Raw genomic sequence first — 17,638 nt, 5'->3', positions numbered from 1 at the left:
CTTAAAATAGACAACTAAAAAGGATCAATTTTGAATTCTAGCTTTAAGATTTTACATCAACTAAATCTCCATCTCTCTTTTTATATTTAACTCTCTTAATGATTAAGAATACATGATTAAGAGGTGCCTGGGTGACTCAGTGGGTTAAAGCCTCTGCCTTCGGGCTCAGGTCATGATCCCGGGGTCCTGGGATTGAGCCCGGTGTCGGGCTCTCTGCTCAGCAGGGAGCCTGCTTCCTCCTCTTTCTCTGCCTGCCTCTCTGCCTATTGTGATATCCATTTGTCAAATAAATAAATCTTAAAAAAAAAAAAAGAAAGAAAGAAAAGAACGAACACATGATTAAGGAGCGCCGGGGTGGCTCAGATGGTTAAACGTCTGTCTTCAGTTCAGGTCATGATCTGCAGGTCCTAGGATCAAGCCTCATGTCAGTTTCACTGCTCAGCAGCAGTCTACTTCTGCCTCTCCCCCTGCTTGTGCTCTCTCTGTCTCTGTATCTCTCTCAAATGAATTAAAAAAAAAAAAAAAAGGTGATTAGTGCCATTGGAAATCAAGACTTCAGTTTGGGTGGTAGTTAATAGAGTAATTAATAGTTAATTAGTAGTTAATAGAGTAAAATCATCTCCTATCTATCATATTTCAAATTTAACATCTCAGGGGCCATTCCATTTTGAAAAAATTTCACAAAAGCATGATGATAGTCCAAATTCAGTTAGATAAAGAACTCCTAAGTGTTGGATCTAAATAGTAAGCTTAGGGCACCTGGGTGGCTCAGCCAGTTAAGCGTCTGCCTTCAGCTGAGATCATGATCCCACGGTCCTGCAATCGAGCACCACATCAGCCTTCCCTTTCAGTGGGGAGTCTGCTTCTCCCTCTCCTTCTGTACTCCCCACCCCTGGCTTGTGCTCTCTTGCTCATGCTGTCTCTCTCTCAAATAAAATCTTTAAAAAAAAAAAAAAGTGAGCTTAAAGGCTTATTTATTTTTAGGGAGAAACGTGTACATAAGCGTGTGCAGGGGGTAAGTTAGAGATCGGGAAAGAGAATCCTTAAGCAGATTCCCCAATAAGCAGCACTCAGTCCCAGGGCCCCGAGATTGTGACCTGAGCTGAATTCAAGAGCCGGCCGCTCAAACAACTGAGCCACCCAAGTGCCCCTCAATAGTGAGCTTAGATGGGAAGACCTGATACAAAAAAGAGTTGGTTTTTCTAAAGCTGCAGGGGGAGTCAACACAGCCCAAGTGCACAGCAAAGAGATCACTGATGCTACCAATGACAGATGTTTAAACTTCCAGACACCCCCAAATCCTCCCATAGGGAATGCACAGGTTTTGGTCCTATCTGAGTGAGTGGGACATCACACCTTACCGAAGTCTTATTCTTGCATTTCGGGTCGGCCTTAACTGTAGGAGTTGGAGCAGCTTGGTATGTGGGTTCGTCTGGCTGTGTTCCAAGGACTGCCTTGTCTGTACCAGGGGTCCTCCGTCAGTCTTGGAGTTAGGCAAGTCTGTTACAGGTGCATCACGGTGCATTGGGAATGAACACCTCCCTGATCACTGTCCGCCTCCCAGACTAGCCTGTGTTTAAGGTACATGGGATTAAAACTAGCGATGTTCAGGACTGTGCTAACAGACATCTAAACAGGACAGTTCTGGACCTGTCCTGCCCTCTTCTAATAGGGAGTCCCTGCAGGAGGGCTAAATAAGCACTTTAAAAGTGTCCCTGTAGTCCAACGGTACGAGTAGCCTGAGGGTGTTGCTAGTATAGTGGAAGCAGCTTCTTTTTCTTCACCATGCCTCTCCAGGGAATTGGGAAGCAGGATCCAGAAAGCATCTTTCTCCTTTCCTGTATCCCTACCTTTGAACTGATGTTTTCACCTGTCACTTGCAATGAACTCACAGGTGCAGCTCGGTGTGCTGTACCACGCTCTTCTCGTTCCTTAGTTCCTGTACCTTTCCTTGCCATTCTTTATCCTATACCTTGCATCTCTTGCAACTGTGTCACTTCTGCAATATTTTGCCTCTGTTTAAAATCTGCTGTTCTGCTCTCTGAGCCTCATTATTCTTGGACTTCCACATTTATTTTATATTGTGGCTCTTATTACAGGATATATGGGTGAGTCATTTGAGGAGATTTTTACAAATAGTGGTAGATAGAACTCCTCATTCTCCAGGCCGGCTCAGTCAGCTCTCAGAGGGTGGGGTCGAGGCAGGGTGCAGTGGAGTAAAAATAGGATACAAAGCACTCTACCCACCACTGCCACACGCAGAGCACCAGGAGGACCAGGTAGAATATTGGAAGGCTTCTCTGCAAGGAAATTTGATGGCATCAAGCTCCGGCTTCTGTCTTCTGGCATTCAGTGGCTCCCTTGCATAACAGCCTCCTCCTCAAGTAAGGACCCTAGTGGATCAGGTCCTGCCAGATAAGGCCCTGCCACACATTCAAGCCTCTGATGAAGTCTGCCTTGTTTTTTTGAAATAGGATAGACAGCCAACAGTCACCAGACATTTGAGGGGAAGGCTGCAGTGGGAGAGAGCTGAAGATAAATAAAAAGAGGACCCTAAAGGAGACCCAGATGACCCAGAAAACAAACAAAAAGTTCTAAGAAAAAGCCTTTCAAGAACTAAATGATTTATCAGCTAGAATCAAGCTACACAGACACGGCACAGATGATTCAATTAAGGTTATATAACAAGCTATAAATGTTAACAAGTTAGAGAATAGATGACATTGAGCAAAAAAGGAGGACAAGAGGTGAAGGAAAGTATAAGGATTCTGTACTTAGATTTTACAGGAGGCTTTGTGTAGGTGTGGGACAAGATGTAAAGGTTTCAGAGTCCCTTAGGGAGCAAAAGTAATAGAGTGACGGGGTACATTGCTCTTGGGAGGAAGATGGGAGAGGAGCGTGGGACCAGTGAGCTAAACTGTAGCCCATGATAGGCACTGAAAACAGCTGCTGCAGCCACAAATGCATAGGCACCCCCCAACCCCGGCAAAACCCATGTGATCTGTAAGTGACCACCTAAAGCAAAGGAAGCCCTAGAAATGGGAGGGCTGGGGTGGAGAAGCAACTGCTTTCCATTAGAATCTCTTCAGTACTTCTTTATTTTTTTTGAGCCACAGGTGTATTTCAGATCAGCTCCTGATTAGAATTTAGTGTAAAAACAAAAACACCAGAAGCAAATCAAACCTCTCCTTTATACTGTGTAGGTAAGAGAATGTGCTGAAGACAGGCCTTCCTCATACTCATGATCATTACTCACTTACTTTTTTTCCTAGTGCTTCCATAGTTTCATTTTTTTAAAAAATATTTTATTTATTTATTTGACAGAGATCACAAGCAGGCAGAGAGGCAGGCAGAGAGAGAGGAGGAAGCAGGCTCCCCACTGAGCAGAGAGCCCAATGCGGGGCTCGATGCCAGGACTCTGAGATCATGACCTGAGCCGAAGGCAGAGGCTTAACCCACTGAGCCACCCAGGTGCCCCCATAGTTTTATTTTTACATTTAATTCTTTTACCCAGGGGTGTCAAGGTGGCTCAGTCACTTGGTTAAGCATCTGCCTTTGGCCCAAGTCATGATCTCTGGTTCCTGGGATCAAGCCCCACATTGGGCTCCCTGCTTAGCAAGGAGCCTGCTTCTCCCTCTGCCTCTGCCTCTCCTCCTGCTCATGATCTTTCTGTATCTGAAGTGAATAAATAAAATCTTAAAAAAAAAAAACTTTGACCCATCAAGATTGCATTTGTGTGTGAAAAAACAATCAAGTTTCATTTCCCTCCTCCTACCAAAAAGATAAGCAGAGTTAATTTTCTCTGCATCATGCGTTGAATCATGAATCTAGTCTCCCCCCCTCATTATTATAAAGTGCAACTATTATCAAACAATGTGTTCTTACATAAGCAAGTCTATTGGGGATAATCTGAGCCTTGTACCACTCTGTTCTAATAATGGAGCTCTTTTAGTTTCTGTTAGTACTGGTGTCACTCTTACCTTCCTCTCTTATTCTGGCCTTGGACAAGTTACTTTAGACTCTCTAAGCCTCAATTTGCCTCTCTGTGAACTGGGGATAATGTTAGTGCATATTATATAGGCTTTGAGGAATAAGTAAGATAACCCGTATAAATATGCCAATGAGGTTGATATTAGCTGTAATTATTGGAACATACTGCCTAGTACTCTGCTTTGTGTATATTCAAAAGAAAATTAATGCTAATTTGCTTACTTACTCATATTAAGAAAACTTTGAATTCTTTCCTAGCCTAGTTTTTAAGCTGGGGTTATTAAGTGTGATCGTTTTTTCTTTTTTAAGATTTTATTTTTTGGGGCACCTGGGTGGCTCAGTCGTTAAGCATTTGCCTTTGACTCGGGTCATGATCCCAGGATCCTGAGATCGAGTCCTGCATTGGGCTCCCTGCTCAGCAGGCAGCCTGCTTCTCCCTCTCCCATTCCCCCTGCTTGTGTTCCCTCTCTCACTGCGTCTCTCTCTGTCAGATAAATAAATTCTTAAAAAAAAAAACTTTAGGGACACCTGGGTGGCTCAGTTGGTTAAGCAGCTGCCTTCGGCTCAGGTCATGATCCCAGCGTCCTGGGATTGAGTCCCACATCGGGCTCCTTGCTCCGCAGGGAGCCTGCTTCTCCCTCTGACTCTGTCTGCCTGTGCTCGCTCTCGCTCTCTCTCTCTCTGACAAATAAATAAAAAATCTTTAAAAAAAAAAAAACTTTATTTGTCAGAGAGAAAGAGCACAAGTGGGGAGAGCAGCAGGAAGAAGGAGAAGCAGGCCCAATACAGGACTCGATCTCAGGACCCTGGGATCATGACCTCAACCAAAGGCAGACGCCTAACCTACTGAGCCACCCAGGCATCCCTGATTGTTTCTTTCCAAAGGCTCTCAAATTCATGTCCTGGCCTATACTTTAGTACAAGAGTATTTTAAAATTACCTTTTGAAAATGTTTTCTATTCAGTTTAAATTCTGATTCTTCCTGAACACTGTAACTCTAAAAATAGGACGTGACAGATGAATGTCTTTCTTTCCACGATGGAAGTCAGACCTCTGCATCATCCTGTGAGGAGGCTGAGCTTCAGAGCCATGGCCAGGAACAAACTGAGAGGGAGCCGCTTGGTCATGGCACCAAAACCAGGAGAAGGTGCAGGACAGTCCTCCGGAACCCTGACACCCAGGTGAATGGACATGTGCAAATTCTGACCACCACCTGTGCCAAAATTGAATTTGAATGTCCTTATTATACCAAACGGTTGTAAACTCTGTGCTGTGAGCTCCGTGAAAGCACAGACCCAAGTCTAGACGGTCGTCACACCCTGGGTGCCAGCACGTGGGAAGTACTCACTGAGGAGTAAGCACAAATTCAGTATGGGTTGAGGAAATAGGAAAGTGAGGGAAGTACTCCCCTAAGTGAGGGCTGGTAAGAAGGAAAGAGAAACCAACATTAGTAGGATTTTTTTTTTTTTTTTTTTTTTTTCCCCAACTGGCCTCAGACCTAGGGATCACTCTTCTGTTGGTCATTTAGCAGAATGGTCCTGGGATTAGCCAGAGCCTTCCCTCAGTTACTTGGAGAAGACACTGATTTTACTTTTTATCCTCTCATTCAAATGTAACTTTATAGGATATAGTCCCAATTTTTATTTTCTAGCCCCATATAGTCCCCCAGCCATTAGACTATCCATTTACCCCCTAGAAGAGCTTATCTTGCTATTTAAGCTTTTCAGTAGGCCCTAGTAGGTCCTCTTCCCAGCTCTGCCACTCAGAAATCTAATTCTCTCCTACTTTTCTTCCTTTAGCCCCTTTCCAATGTGGGTGCCAATCTTTGGAAGGCAATGGTGACTTTTCATCATGTAAATCCTTTCTTCCCTTCTAATATTTGTGGCAGGATCATTCAGAGATAAAAGTAAGTGATCACACTGAATTCCAGAATCAAGAGAAGCAGGAACACCAGGATCTCAGAACAGTTGCAGAAGTGTCTTCACCACCAGATGAGAGCCAAGAAGAGGAGAATGCCGTTTCCTCAGGAAAAAGAAGAAATGGTATGCCAAATAAGGAAAACCAAAACGAAAGCCTGGGATTCCAGGGGTATCCCTGTGCATTCATTTCCTAGGACTGCCCTAACAAAGTACCTCAAACCAGATGCTTTGTCCTCAGGTCCTGTCAGGGTCGCTAAAGGTTAAGACTTGTATATACTGTTCTGAAGAACACAATTCAAACCAGAACACCATGCTGTAAAACTAAGTGTTCTACAGTGACAGCCGAAGTGAAAACTAAATACAGTCGACCATCAGGTCCTCTTCAGTACTGTTGTGGAAAAACCAGGGTAATAGTGGTAGCTGGAAAGTTTAGGCAAGTTGCTATCTATGCAGATAAAATGTGGGTTCTCCTCCTCCCCACCAGCTCCTTCAGGCCTGCTCCAGACACCAGTGCACAGAGAGGCGTGCGTGCCTGCTTCCCCATGACTCCGAAGGGGAGCTGCAGAATATCCCTTTAGTGGGTGGGGTGGGGGGTGCTTTTATTTTGGTAAATGTATACTTTCCTTAGTTTTTAACCTTCTAAAAATCTCTTCCCCAAACTGTGTCAACTAAAAGTTTGTTTCAAGGAGACCAGAAACATTGAGATCCCCCAGACCCAACAGGAATGGGGGTTTCATGAGTTTCTTGCCCAGGAAACCTGCCCACTGCGCGGTGTCTCGTGTTTGGTTCCCCCCAGCAGCCCTGTCTGCGCCCCCGGGCAGGGCTGTTGGAGGAGGAGAGAGAAAGCGACCCACTCCCATGGCCTCCATGCAGTGATGTGCAGAATTTTTAATGCTGACCCATTCTTCCTTCCCCAGAATTTGGACTGTCTTACTAAATGTCGACAGTTCCTGGAGGTAGAGCTGCTGATTCTGACTGAGACTGGGAGCCTGCAATTGTTTTTTTTTGTTTGTTTGTTTTTTTTAAGATTTTATTTATTTATTTATTTGACAGAGATCACAATAGGCACAGAGGCAGGCAGAGAGAGAGAGGGAGAAGCAGGCTCCCTGCTGAGCAGAGAGCCCGATGCGGGGCTCGATCCCAGAATCCTGGGATCATGACCTGAGCTGAAGGCAGAGGCTAAGCCTAACCCACTGAGCCACCCAGGCTCCCCAAGCCTGCAATTTTTTAATCAACATCCTGGGGAATTAAGATGCATATGCCTCCTAAGCCCAGTTTAAAATCATGATTTAGAGCAAGATATAAAGAAATGTGACCAAGAGTCAGAAGTAGGAGTGGAATTACCAGCATCCACCCCATTGTTTTGTCAGGGAAACTTAGCTGCAGGACCTGGTTTCAAGAGCATGGAGAAATGGGGGAACACATTAAGTTCCCCTAATGAAACATATGCTATAGGGAGAACAAAAATAGGATCACAGTTTCTGGTAAGAGCTTTTTTTTTTTTTTTTTTTTTTTTTTTACTTTTTATTTTGACATAATTTCAGAACAGTACCAAGTGTTGCTATGTTCTTGATCTCCAAAATGTTAACATTTTGCAGCATTTCCTTTGGTCCTTCTCTATTTATATTTCTATACACCTATGCATCCATATAGGTATTGTCTACATTTTGTTCCCTGAGAGTCAGATGCAGAAAAGTGTTCCTTTAGGCTTTAGGGGCACCTGCCTGGCTGGCTAAGTTGGTAGAACATGCAGCTCTTGATCCTCAGGGTTGTGAGTTCAAGCCCCACGTTGGGCTTAGAGCTTAAAATAAAACAAACACAGGATTTTCTTGTACAAGTGTATGGAGGACAAAAAGCCCATTGGAAGGGGTTCATATTCCACGTATGCAACTAACCTTTAAGAAACTACTGTTGTTGGGCGCCTGGGTAGCTCAGTGGGTTGAGACTCTGCCTTCAGCTCAGGTCATGATCCCGGGGTCCTGCTCTCTACCTGCTTATGATCTCTCTCTGTCAAATAAATAATAAAATCTTTGGGTTGGAGGGAGAAACTACTGTTTGTCAAGTGGTACTTAGCATTGTATCAGAAAAGACTACTCACTGTTCTCTGAAACACCTGTTTGTGGCAAGATTTGTTTTCATGTACTTCAAACAAAAAAATACATCATAATAAAGTGTATGCAAAAGCAGATAAGAGAATCCAGCTGTCTTTAAGTCAGACATTTGGTAAATGGTGAAAATATACCATCTTCTCACTATTTTTATCTTAGAAATTTTAGCCATTTTTCTTTTTTTTAAAGATTATTTATTTATTTATTTGACAGAGATCACAAGTAGGCAGAGAGGCAGGCAGAGAGAGAGAGAGGAGGAAGCAGGCTCCCTGCTGAGCAGAGAGCCTGATGTGGGGCTCGATCCCAGGACCCTGGGACCATGACCTGAGCCAAAGGCAGAGGTTTAACCCACTGAGCCACCCAGGCGCCCCATTAGCCATTTTTCATAAATGTTTTTGTTAACCTATAACAAGTACATTTTTTAGTGTATCAAATTTTTTAATGTTTTAACTGTAATATCTACTGGCACATACTGATAGAATGTAAACAAAAATAGGGGGAGTCCTTCATAATCTCTAAAAGTCTAACATGATCCTGAGACTAGAAGTGCAAGAATTGCTACTCTGTTCTAGAGATGACGTCATTTAGGTTTCATGAGTTATTCTAGTCATGCCCATTAAAGCAAAGGAAAATCTTGGTTCTGGGAATTCAGTGTCGTATCTCTTTAGTCTACTTTAATCTGGAACATCTTCAAATCTTTGAGGATTTTTTAAAATTTTGGATGTTTACATTTTTTAATACAAGCCAGTTTTGTTGGGTCCTTGGCCTTGGTTTGTCTAGTAAATGCTGAGGGTTAGATTTAGATGCTGGACGTGCAGCAGGATCCCACAGAGTAATCCTCAGTCACTGCTCCCAGAAGGCACAGGTGGTGGCTTGTGATGACCTTAAAAAGTTGCCCCTTTGTGAAGTGCCTTTTTTTTTTCCCATTTTTTTCCCCATCTGGCGAGGAGTGACTCTGACTCCATAAATATCCTGTTATGCATGGAACATTACCTTTCTGGTTTTAGAGGCCAGCTCCAAGCAAAAGCCTCTGCAGGCCCTCCTGCCCTACCCCGGCACTCTTTGATGTCTTATGGACGCACTGGGAAACCTCCTGTCTGAGGGACGTGATTATACGTAGTAGTTATTGAAAATCCATTTGGATATTTTTAAGTAGATTGCTTCAAGTTGGAAAAGATAACAGAATGTGGTTATAAGTGAAGGGAAAATGGCCAATACATACACCCTGATTTCAACAGGATTTAAAGAATAAAAACTAGTAGGGAAGAGGAGGACCTAAGGAAATAGGCCGAAATGCTCATGGGTAAGGATGTTTCTTAGGCTGGTGGGATTGTGTGTGGAGGTGTGTGGGTGTGTTTTTAAGATTTGATTTTTAAGAAATCTCTATGCCTATTTGTCTAATTTGGTGATTGAACTTACAACCCTAAGATCAAGAGTCACACGCTCTACCAACTGAACCAGCCAGCCATCCCAGGATTGTGGGATTTTTACTGTTCGAGTTACAATAATCTGTTCATAGCAAAAGTTTTGAAAAAGTTTTCTTAAATTATTAATTAATTAATTAATTAATTATTTGAGAGAGAGCATGAGCAGAGGGAGAAGCAGACTCAGCACTGAGCAGGGAGGCCAATCAAGCCTCAATCCCAGGACCCTGGGATCATAACTAGAGTTGAATGCAGATGCTTAACCCACTGAGCCACCCAGAAGCCCATTAAATTTCTGATCTATTTACATAACTTCTATACAAGGAAGCATAAAATTTCTTCCTACTTGAAGTGTATGAGCTAAAATTGTAGTGATGCTACAACTACTTCTTTGTGCTCATTTTCCCCACCATCTTAGCATACCCCATCACATGAAAGTGCCATGTTAACTTCTAGACCTTTTTTTTTTTTTTCCTTTTGACAGAGATCACAAGTAGGCAGAGAGGCAGGCAGAGAGGAGGAAGCAGGCTCCCTGCTGAGCAGAGAGCCCCATGTGGGGCTCGGTCCCAGGACCCTGGGACCATGACCCGAGCCAATAGCAGAGGCTTTAACCCACTGAGCCACCCAGGCATCCCAAGACCTTTTTTTTTTCTTTTAAGCTTTATTTATTTTAGTGATCTCTACACCCAGCATGGGAGTTGAAATTACAACCCTGAGATCAAGACTCGTACACTCTGAGCCAGCCAGATGCCCCCAGCTTCTAGACGTTTCTTAATAGGAAGAACTTGTTTCAAAATCATTGATTAGTTCTGTTTCTTTCGATTTAGGTAATGAAGATTCGAAGGTACCTTCAGAAGGAAAGAAGTCTCTCTACACAGATGGGTTTTCCAAACCTGGAAAAAGCAAAAGAACTATAAGTACAACTCCAAGTAAGTTTTACCACACTCAGAAATAAAGTAATAGTTGGCACCTTTGGGATAACACCGAATACGCAGTGTGCAGGAACAGCTGAAGGCCTGAATGCTGGAATTGGGCCTGCATTCCATCTTCTCCCGTTTTCTAGCTCTGAGACCAGGGGCCTCTTAGCCTCAGTAAGCCCACTGCCTCACTTTCCAGTGGGAGTGCATATACTACCTATTTTGTCAGGTCGATGAAGTGGCCCTCCAGTTCCAGATCCCCACCTAAAGCTATCACTGCAGTAAAGTGAATCCAACGGGTTTGTGTCCTTGGGATGGAAAAGTTCTGTAGATGCTGTACTATAGTTTGTTAAGTGTGTGATAAGTGTTACGTCTCAAAGAACAGTGCAAATGTTTAATTAAATAATTCATTGCTAAAGAATGCTAGCCATCATGTGAACTTGCAGCAAAGTGGTCATCTTTTTGCTGACCAAGGGTCTTGCCTCAGTGTGAATGGCTCTGAATGAGGGAAATGGATAGTGGTTGCTGAAGGTTGGGGTGGTTACAGCAGTTTCTAAGAACAAGGCCACAGTGAAGTTTGCCCCAACCACTGACTTCCTTTAACAAATGATTTCTCTATAGAGTGCAGTACTGTTGATAACGTTTTACTCCCAGTAGAACTTCATCCAAAACTGGAGTCCATCTTCTCAAACCCTGCTGCCGCTTTATCAACTGAGTTTATTCTAAATATTCTAGAATATTGCAAACGCTTTGTTGTCATTTCAACAGTCTTCACAGTGTCTTCACCAGGAGTAGATTCCATCGCAAGAAACCACTGTCTTTGCCCATCTGTAAGAGGCAACTCCTCATCCATGAATTGTATCATGAGATGGCACCAAGTCAGTCACATCTTTAGGCTCCACTTCTCATTCTAATTCTCTCTTATTTATTTATTTGACAGACAGAGATTACAAGTAGGCAGAGAGGCAGGCAGAGAGAGAGAGAGAGGAGGAAGCAGGCTCTCCGCGGAACAGACAGCCCGATGCGGGGCTTGATCCCAGGACCCTGGGATCATGACCTGAGCCGAAGGCTGAGGCCTTAACCCACTGAGCCACCCAGGTGCCCCGAATCACAAATATTCTTAATGGCATCTAGAACGGCACACCATTTCCAGCAGGTTTTCACTTTTGCCCAGGCCCATTAAAGGAATTACTGTCCATGGCAGCTATAGCTTACAAAGTCTATTTCTCAAATAGGACTTGAAAGTCTAAATGACTCCTTGATTCATGGCTACAGAACGGATGCTGTGTTAGCATAAAAACAACATTAATTTCCTACATCTCCCACTGAGCCCTGGGGTCACCAGGTGCATTGTCAATGAGCAGCCATATTTTTTTTTTTTTAAAGATTTTATTTATTTATTTGACAGAGAGAAATCACAAGTAGTCGGAGAGGCAGGCAGAGAGAGAGAGAGGAGGAAGCAGGGTCCCCGCTGAGGAGAGAGCCCAATGCGGGAGTCGATCCCAGGACCCTGAGATCATGACCTGAGCCGAAGGCAGCGGCTTAACCCACTGAGCCACCCAGGCGCCCCAGCAGCCATATTTTGAAAGTAATGTTTTCTGAGCAGTAGATCTCAACATTGGGCTTAAAATATTCAGTAAATTATGTTGTAAACATGTGCATTCTAAGCTTTGTTATTTGATTTCTAGAGCACAGGCAGAGTAGGTGCATTATATAATTCTTAAGGGCACTAGGATTGTCAGACGGTAAATGAACATTGGCTTCAACTTCAAGTCACCAGCTGCATTAGCCCCTCTCAAGAGTCAGCCTGTCCTTTGAAGCCAGACATTGACTTCTCTGTAGCTGTGAAAGTTCTAGAGGTCATCTGGAAATAGAAGGCTGTCTCAGCTACATTGAAACTCTAGTGTTGATACAGCTGCTGCCTCCATTACTGCTCTAGCTCTCCTGGCTCATATGCTGCAGCTCCTACATCAGCATTTGCTGCTTCACTTTGTACTTCTGTGTCCTGGGAGAGACATGAACCTCACAATCTGACCTCTGCTAGCTTCCAGTCTTTCTTCCGAAGTTTCCCCAACTTCCTTAGCCTTCACAGAATGGAAAGGCATTAGGGACTTGCTCTGGATTAGGATTTGGTATAAGGGAACGCTGTGGCTGGTTTGGTCTTCTAACCCAGGCCACTCAGCCTTTCTCTGTATCAGCAATGAGGCTATTTCACCTGAAAACCTCAAGGCCACCGTGGGAGCAGATGAACACACAACATTTAAGTTTGTGGTCTTATCAGGGCACTGCTTGTGGTGCCCCAAAACAATTACAATAATAAAAATCAAAGATCGCTGATCACAGATCACCAGAGCAAATACTTAACAATAATGAAAAAGTTGAAAATTCTGCAGTAATTACCAAAAGGTAATACATGTGACATGAAGTGAGCCAGTATGGTTAGAAAGCTGGCTCTTGAGAGGGTTGTGAGAAACCTTCAATTTGTAAAAAGAAACAAAAAAAAAAACAGTATCTCAAAGTGCCATAAAACAAGATATGTTTATATATAGATTGATACTAGTTTTCTACCTCTGATGACCTAGCATAGCACCTAGCACATGGCAGGTAGTCAGTAAATCTCTGCAAATGAGTGTCTATAAAGTACTTTGTACAATCTCCACCTTGTAATTATGTTTCTTAAAATTTTTAAAGTAATCTCTACCTCCAAATTGGGGCTTGAATGCACAATCCCAAGATCAAGAGTCAAATGCTCTCTTGACTGAGCCAGTTAGGCACCCCTAAATTTTTTTCAGTAATAAGTTTAAGGGATTCCATATCTAAAAGTGTAATTGCTTGTTATCTATTGTGTGGTACATAGCATGTTGAGGTATTGTGTATTTATAGTACTTAGAATGCTGCTCAGCACATATTAGAAATATATATACTTGGGGCTCCTAGGTGGCTCAGTGGGTTAAGGCCTCTGCTTTCAGCTCAGGTCATGGTCTCGGGGTCCTGGGATTGAGCACCGTATTGGACTCTCTGCTCGGCAGGGAGCCTGCTTCCTCCCTCTCTCTCTGCCTGTCTCTCTGCCTACTTGTAGTCTCTGTCTGTCAAATAAATAAAATCTTTAAAAAATATATTTAAAAAGATATATACTTAATGGTTAATTAGAATTTTAATTTTTAAATTTTTTTTATATTTGTTATTTTTTTTAAGTAATCTCTATACCCAACATGGGCTTGAACCCACAACCCCAAGATCAAGAGTCATGCACTCCTCTGACTGACCAGCTAGGCCTCTCAAGCATATTCTTAATCAGAATAGCACAGAGCGGGGACAGGCAAATTGCTGCCATCCCTGGCCTGTCTTAAAATCCTTAAGCTAAGAATGTTTTTTAGTTTTAAAAGATTGCATTTAGAAAAAGAGAGAGAGAGAGATCATACCATGTGGCCACAAAGACTAAATAAATTTTTACTGTCTGACCCTTAACAGAAAAAGTTTGCCAATCCTTGGTATAAAGCTTTCTAAGCATTGTAAAATGTTATATTTATGATTAAGTAAAGGCCATTTGATTAACTGGTGAGGGGAGATGAAAAATCTTACTCTTTTCTTGTTCTGTGGATTAAACCAAGTTGTCAGTTAGCAATGAAATGGACATAGGAGAGCAGTACACGTTGAATAGTTAATAAGATAAATATACTTTGTCCCTGAGTTTACAAAAACTGAAAGATTTGAAATTAAAGTTTTATCAAGGATGATGTTGAAGTTGAATGTCAGGGATGCAGAGAAGAGAATAAGTGTTAACAGAAAGACAAAGGAAAGGCGAATTAATGAATTTGTCTTGTTATTAATTGTTACATTTGGGGGAACATTCTAGACTTCAAGAAGCTTCATGAGGCTCGTTTTAAGGAAATGGAGTCCATCGATCAATATATTGAGAGAAAAAAGAAAAATTTTGAAGAACACAATGCATTTCATGAACTGAAGGTATGCTGATAAAATTATGTGGGTTTTTTTTTTTTATTGTTGTTGTTGTAGTTGTTTTAAGATTTGTTTATTTGAGAAAGAGAACAAGCACAAGCAGGAGGGGTAGAAGGAGAGGGAAAGAGAATCCCAAGCAGACTCAGCGCTGAGCATGGAGCCCAACTCAGAGCCTGGTCTCAGGACTTGGAGATCATGACTTAAGCTGAAACCAAGAATCATGCTCAGTTAATGTGCCACCCAGGTGCCCCCCAAATTATGTTCTTAATGGGACTGAACTATTTGACTTTGTTTTTATTTTTGTCAAAGTTTTTATTTATTTGAGAGAGAGAACAAGAAAGCAGAAGCAGGGGGAGTGACAGAGGGAGAAGCAGGTTCCACGCTGAGCAGGGAGCCCAATGCAGGACTTGATCCCAGGACCCCAGGATCATGACCTGAGCCAAAGGCAGATGCTCAACCGGCTGAGCCACCAGGTGCCCCAAACTGTTTGATTTCCACGTTAATACCTTAGCTAATACAGCCAGCTTTTTATTGTTCTACCAGTGGAATGGATTTGAGTTTAATATATCTTTATTATCAGAAATTTCTTCCCCCACCATAAGAATTTTCAGAACTCTCAGAATAAAACTGGGAGTACTCACTATAAAGAACTAATTCCAAAACACCAGTAAGTTGTTCTGTTTTCAGCACTCACACATTGTGCTTATTACTTTTGTTGACGGACTGATTTATAGGTGAAAGCCTTTTCATTCCCAGTCTCTCACGTAAAGGAAAAAGGACTGAGTTGCCGTGGCTTACTTATGGCCTCCCTAGTAACTGAGCTCCTGGGGTCCCTTTAGTCCAGGTGCTGGGGGACTCAAGGTCCCTTCGAGTTAGAAAAGGTGATGAAGTCAGCCCTGAGGCTGACTTAGAGCAGTGAGTTGATAATATCCTGTTACTCTTTTATGCAGTCTCCGGTGGTCAAGAGGAGCCACACAGAAGACTGGGGAACATTTATTTGAGAATTTCATTAATACCTACAATGTGCTTATTTCTCAAGAGGAATTAGAGGCAGTCTTTGGTATTTCAACACAAAACAGTATAAAGTTGACTGGAAAGGGGCAGAACATGAGCACTGTTAGCAGGGACAGTATCTGCTGTATCAGTCAGTTGAGTTTTCAGTTTCCTGATACAAATGCCAACACAGAAACACACTAGGTGACGAGTTCTACATAATTTAAAAACAACAACAAAAAAAACACCATAAGCTTCTTAGAAGCTGAATCTACATTTCTTTTTTTTTTTTTTTTTTCCAAGATTTTATCTATTTCGGGGTGCCTGGGTGGCTCAGTGGGTTAAGCCTCTGCCTTCGGCTCAGTTCATGATCTCAGGGTCCTGGGATCAAGGCCTGCATCCAAGCCCTGCATCGGAATCTCTGCTCAGTGGGGAGCCTGCTTCCCCCTCACTCTCTGCCTACCTCTCTGCCTACTTGTGATCCCTGTCTAATAGATAAATAAAATCTTAAAAAAAAGATTTTATCTATTTGACAGAGAGACAGTGAGAGAGGGACCACAAGCACAGGGAGCAGGAGAGGGATAAGCAGGCCACCCTAGAAGCTAAATCTAAAGGAATAACATTCATTTGAACTCTTTATAAAACCACTGCTAACCTAGCATTTCCCAACCAGCTAACAGGGACAAAGCCAAGCCATGGCATTTGAAGGCCTCCATTGCTGCCTACTAATCCAACAGCGGGGTGTGGAAATCGGCAAAGAGATACTCAGTGTGCCCCTAATAACACTTGCTTAAATATTAGCAAGGGCTAGGTATCACTATATTAACAGTTGAATACCTGGCTTTTGCTGATGATTTACAGGAAGTAGACCTCTAGTTTTGTTTTTTGCTTTTGTTTTTCCATGAGAACGAGCTAGCTGCACATACGCATACAAGCAGGCATTTCCTCACCTTCCATGAAGTCGAGTCTACTAAAATACTTGATTGAACAAGTTTTCTATACTACATAATATGGGTTAGTCAGTTTTCCAGGCAAAAAATAGGGCAGAACAGGTGTCTCAACCCTAAACTTGAGTGTAGCCCTGAAGATGTGTTTAATAAATGAGTAGGTCATCTTATTTTTTACAGCTACCCCCCCCCCCCGAATGAGTTTAGTTCTAAAATCTCATCCCCATTCCCCATTAAGGAATAGATCTCTCAGATGGGTTAGTTGGTATGATCTATTTGGAAACTGGAAAATAAAAAATAATTATAGTGATGTCACTGTAGCTGATAGGAAGTTTTTCTTGACAGTTGACATATTTGGGGATTGATCATTGGTCAGTGTTGGATAATAACGAATAAGCAGAGATTCTAGACAAAATCATCCTGGGCCAACCTGTTTCTCCTTGATTTTTAGAGTTCGGGCAGGGGAGACCTATTTGATTTAGTTGCCAGATGGCCCTCTTCAAGCATCAGTAACCTCGTGCCCCAAGATGCCTATTTATCTTGCCAACAGTGGGAATGATGAATTTTTAAAATCTTTATTAATGTAATATGAAAAAATTCCAGTTGACCTTTCTTTGATCATATGTTTATATAATTGACTGGGATGTTTTTATGAATTTGTTTTTTCTTAGTTTTTACCCATCTGTTAGCCATTTATATTAATGCTATATATTCTATATTATACTTTCCTTTATCTTTTAACTATATTAATGGTATCTTTTATCTTGTGAAGGATTTTTTCTTAAATTTATCCAACTGTTCTTTTTAAGGGTCTGCGTTTTTTATTTGTCACACCCTGCCTCTGCCAAGATCATAAAAATAAGTTATGTTTGTACTCTTTTTATTTTCCCCCTATATTTAATCCTTAACCCACTTTTTTTTTTTTTCCAAATACGGTATGATTGACCTCTTTGCTTTGTTAGGATTGAATGGGGTTTTTATTGCTAAAAGAAAGGAATTGGTTACATATTTGCTAACAAAACAAGTTAGTACCACTAGAACCAATGGCTTAATATTCTACCTGAAAAAAAGTCAGGTGGGTAAGGGCTAGTAGACTCATTTCTGCATTTTAAGTAGTTCAGAACAAAGAAGCAGAGCTGATGGTCCTGACACCAAGTGAACTCTGAGAAGACGCAGCATGGAAAGTAGGAATCTTGGGGGAAAGATAGAAGGCAACATAAAAAGTGTGATTTAAATAGAACCGTGTGCTTAATACAGCTAACCTGGGCACCGGCCTTATGGTATAGATGTGTGTTTACTAAGTATTTTAGTAAGTTTTAACTTTGTGTCACATTAGAATCTCTTCTGCTTATATGTTGAGAAGTTGACTTAATTCTCTCG

General features: G+C 42.2%; 1 protein-coding gene across 3 annotated transcripts in view; it reads left to right on the top strand.

Annotated features, from left to right (window-relative positions):
• NUSAP1 (nucleolar and spindle associated protein 1) overlaps nucleotides 1-17,638 on the top strand; it is a 33,934-nt gene that overhangs the window by 7,704 nt on the left and 8,592 nt on the right. Inside the window, exons 3-6 of one of the 3 annotated variants that reach the window (XM_082735579.1) lie at nucleotides 5,040-5,171; nucleotides 5,879-6,032; nucleotides 10,269-10,370; nucleotides 14,215-14,324. In XM_082735579.1, coding sequence (XP_082591705.1) covers nucleotides 5,040-5,171; nucleotides 5,879-6,032; nucleotides 10,269-10,370; nucleotides 14,215-14,324 — 498 coding nt within the window. Of the gene's footprint in view, nucleotides 1-4,997; nucleotides 5,172-5,878; nucleotides 6,033-10,268; nucleotides 10,371-14,214; nucleotides 14,325-17,638 lie in introns of all 3 variants that reach the window. The other 2 variants (XM_082735578.1, XM_082735580.1) reach the window with 2 other exon arrangements.

Source organism: Mustela nivalis (assembly GCF_964662115.1).
Source record: "Mustela nivalis genome assembly, chromosome: 6".
Taxonomy (NCBI): Eukaryota; Metazoa; Chordata; class Mammalia; order Carnivora; family Mustelidae; genus Mustela; species Mustela nivalis.
Note: the sequence above shows the minus strand (reverse complement) of the source record. Positions and strands in the feature narration are given on the sequence as shown.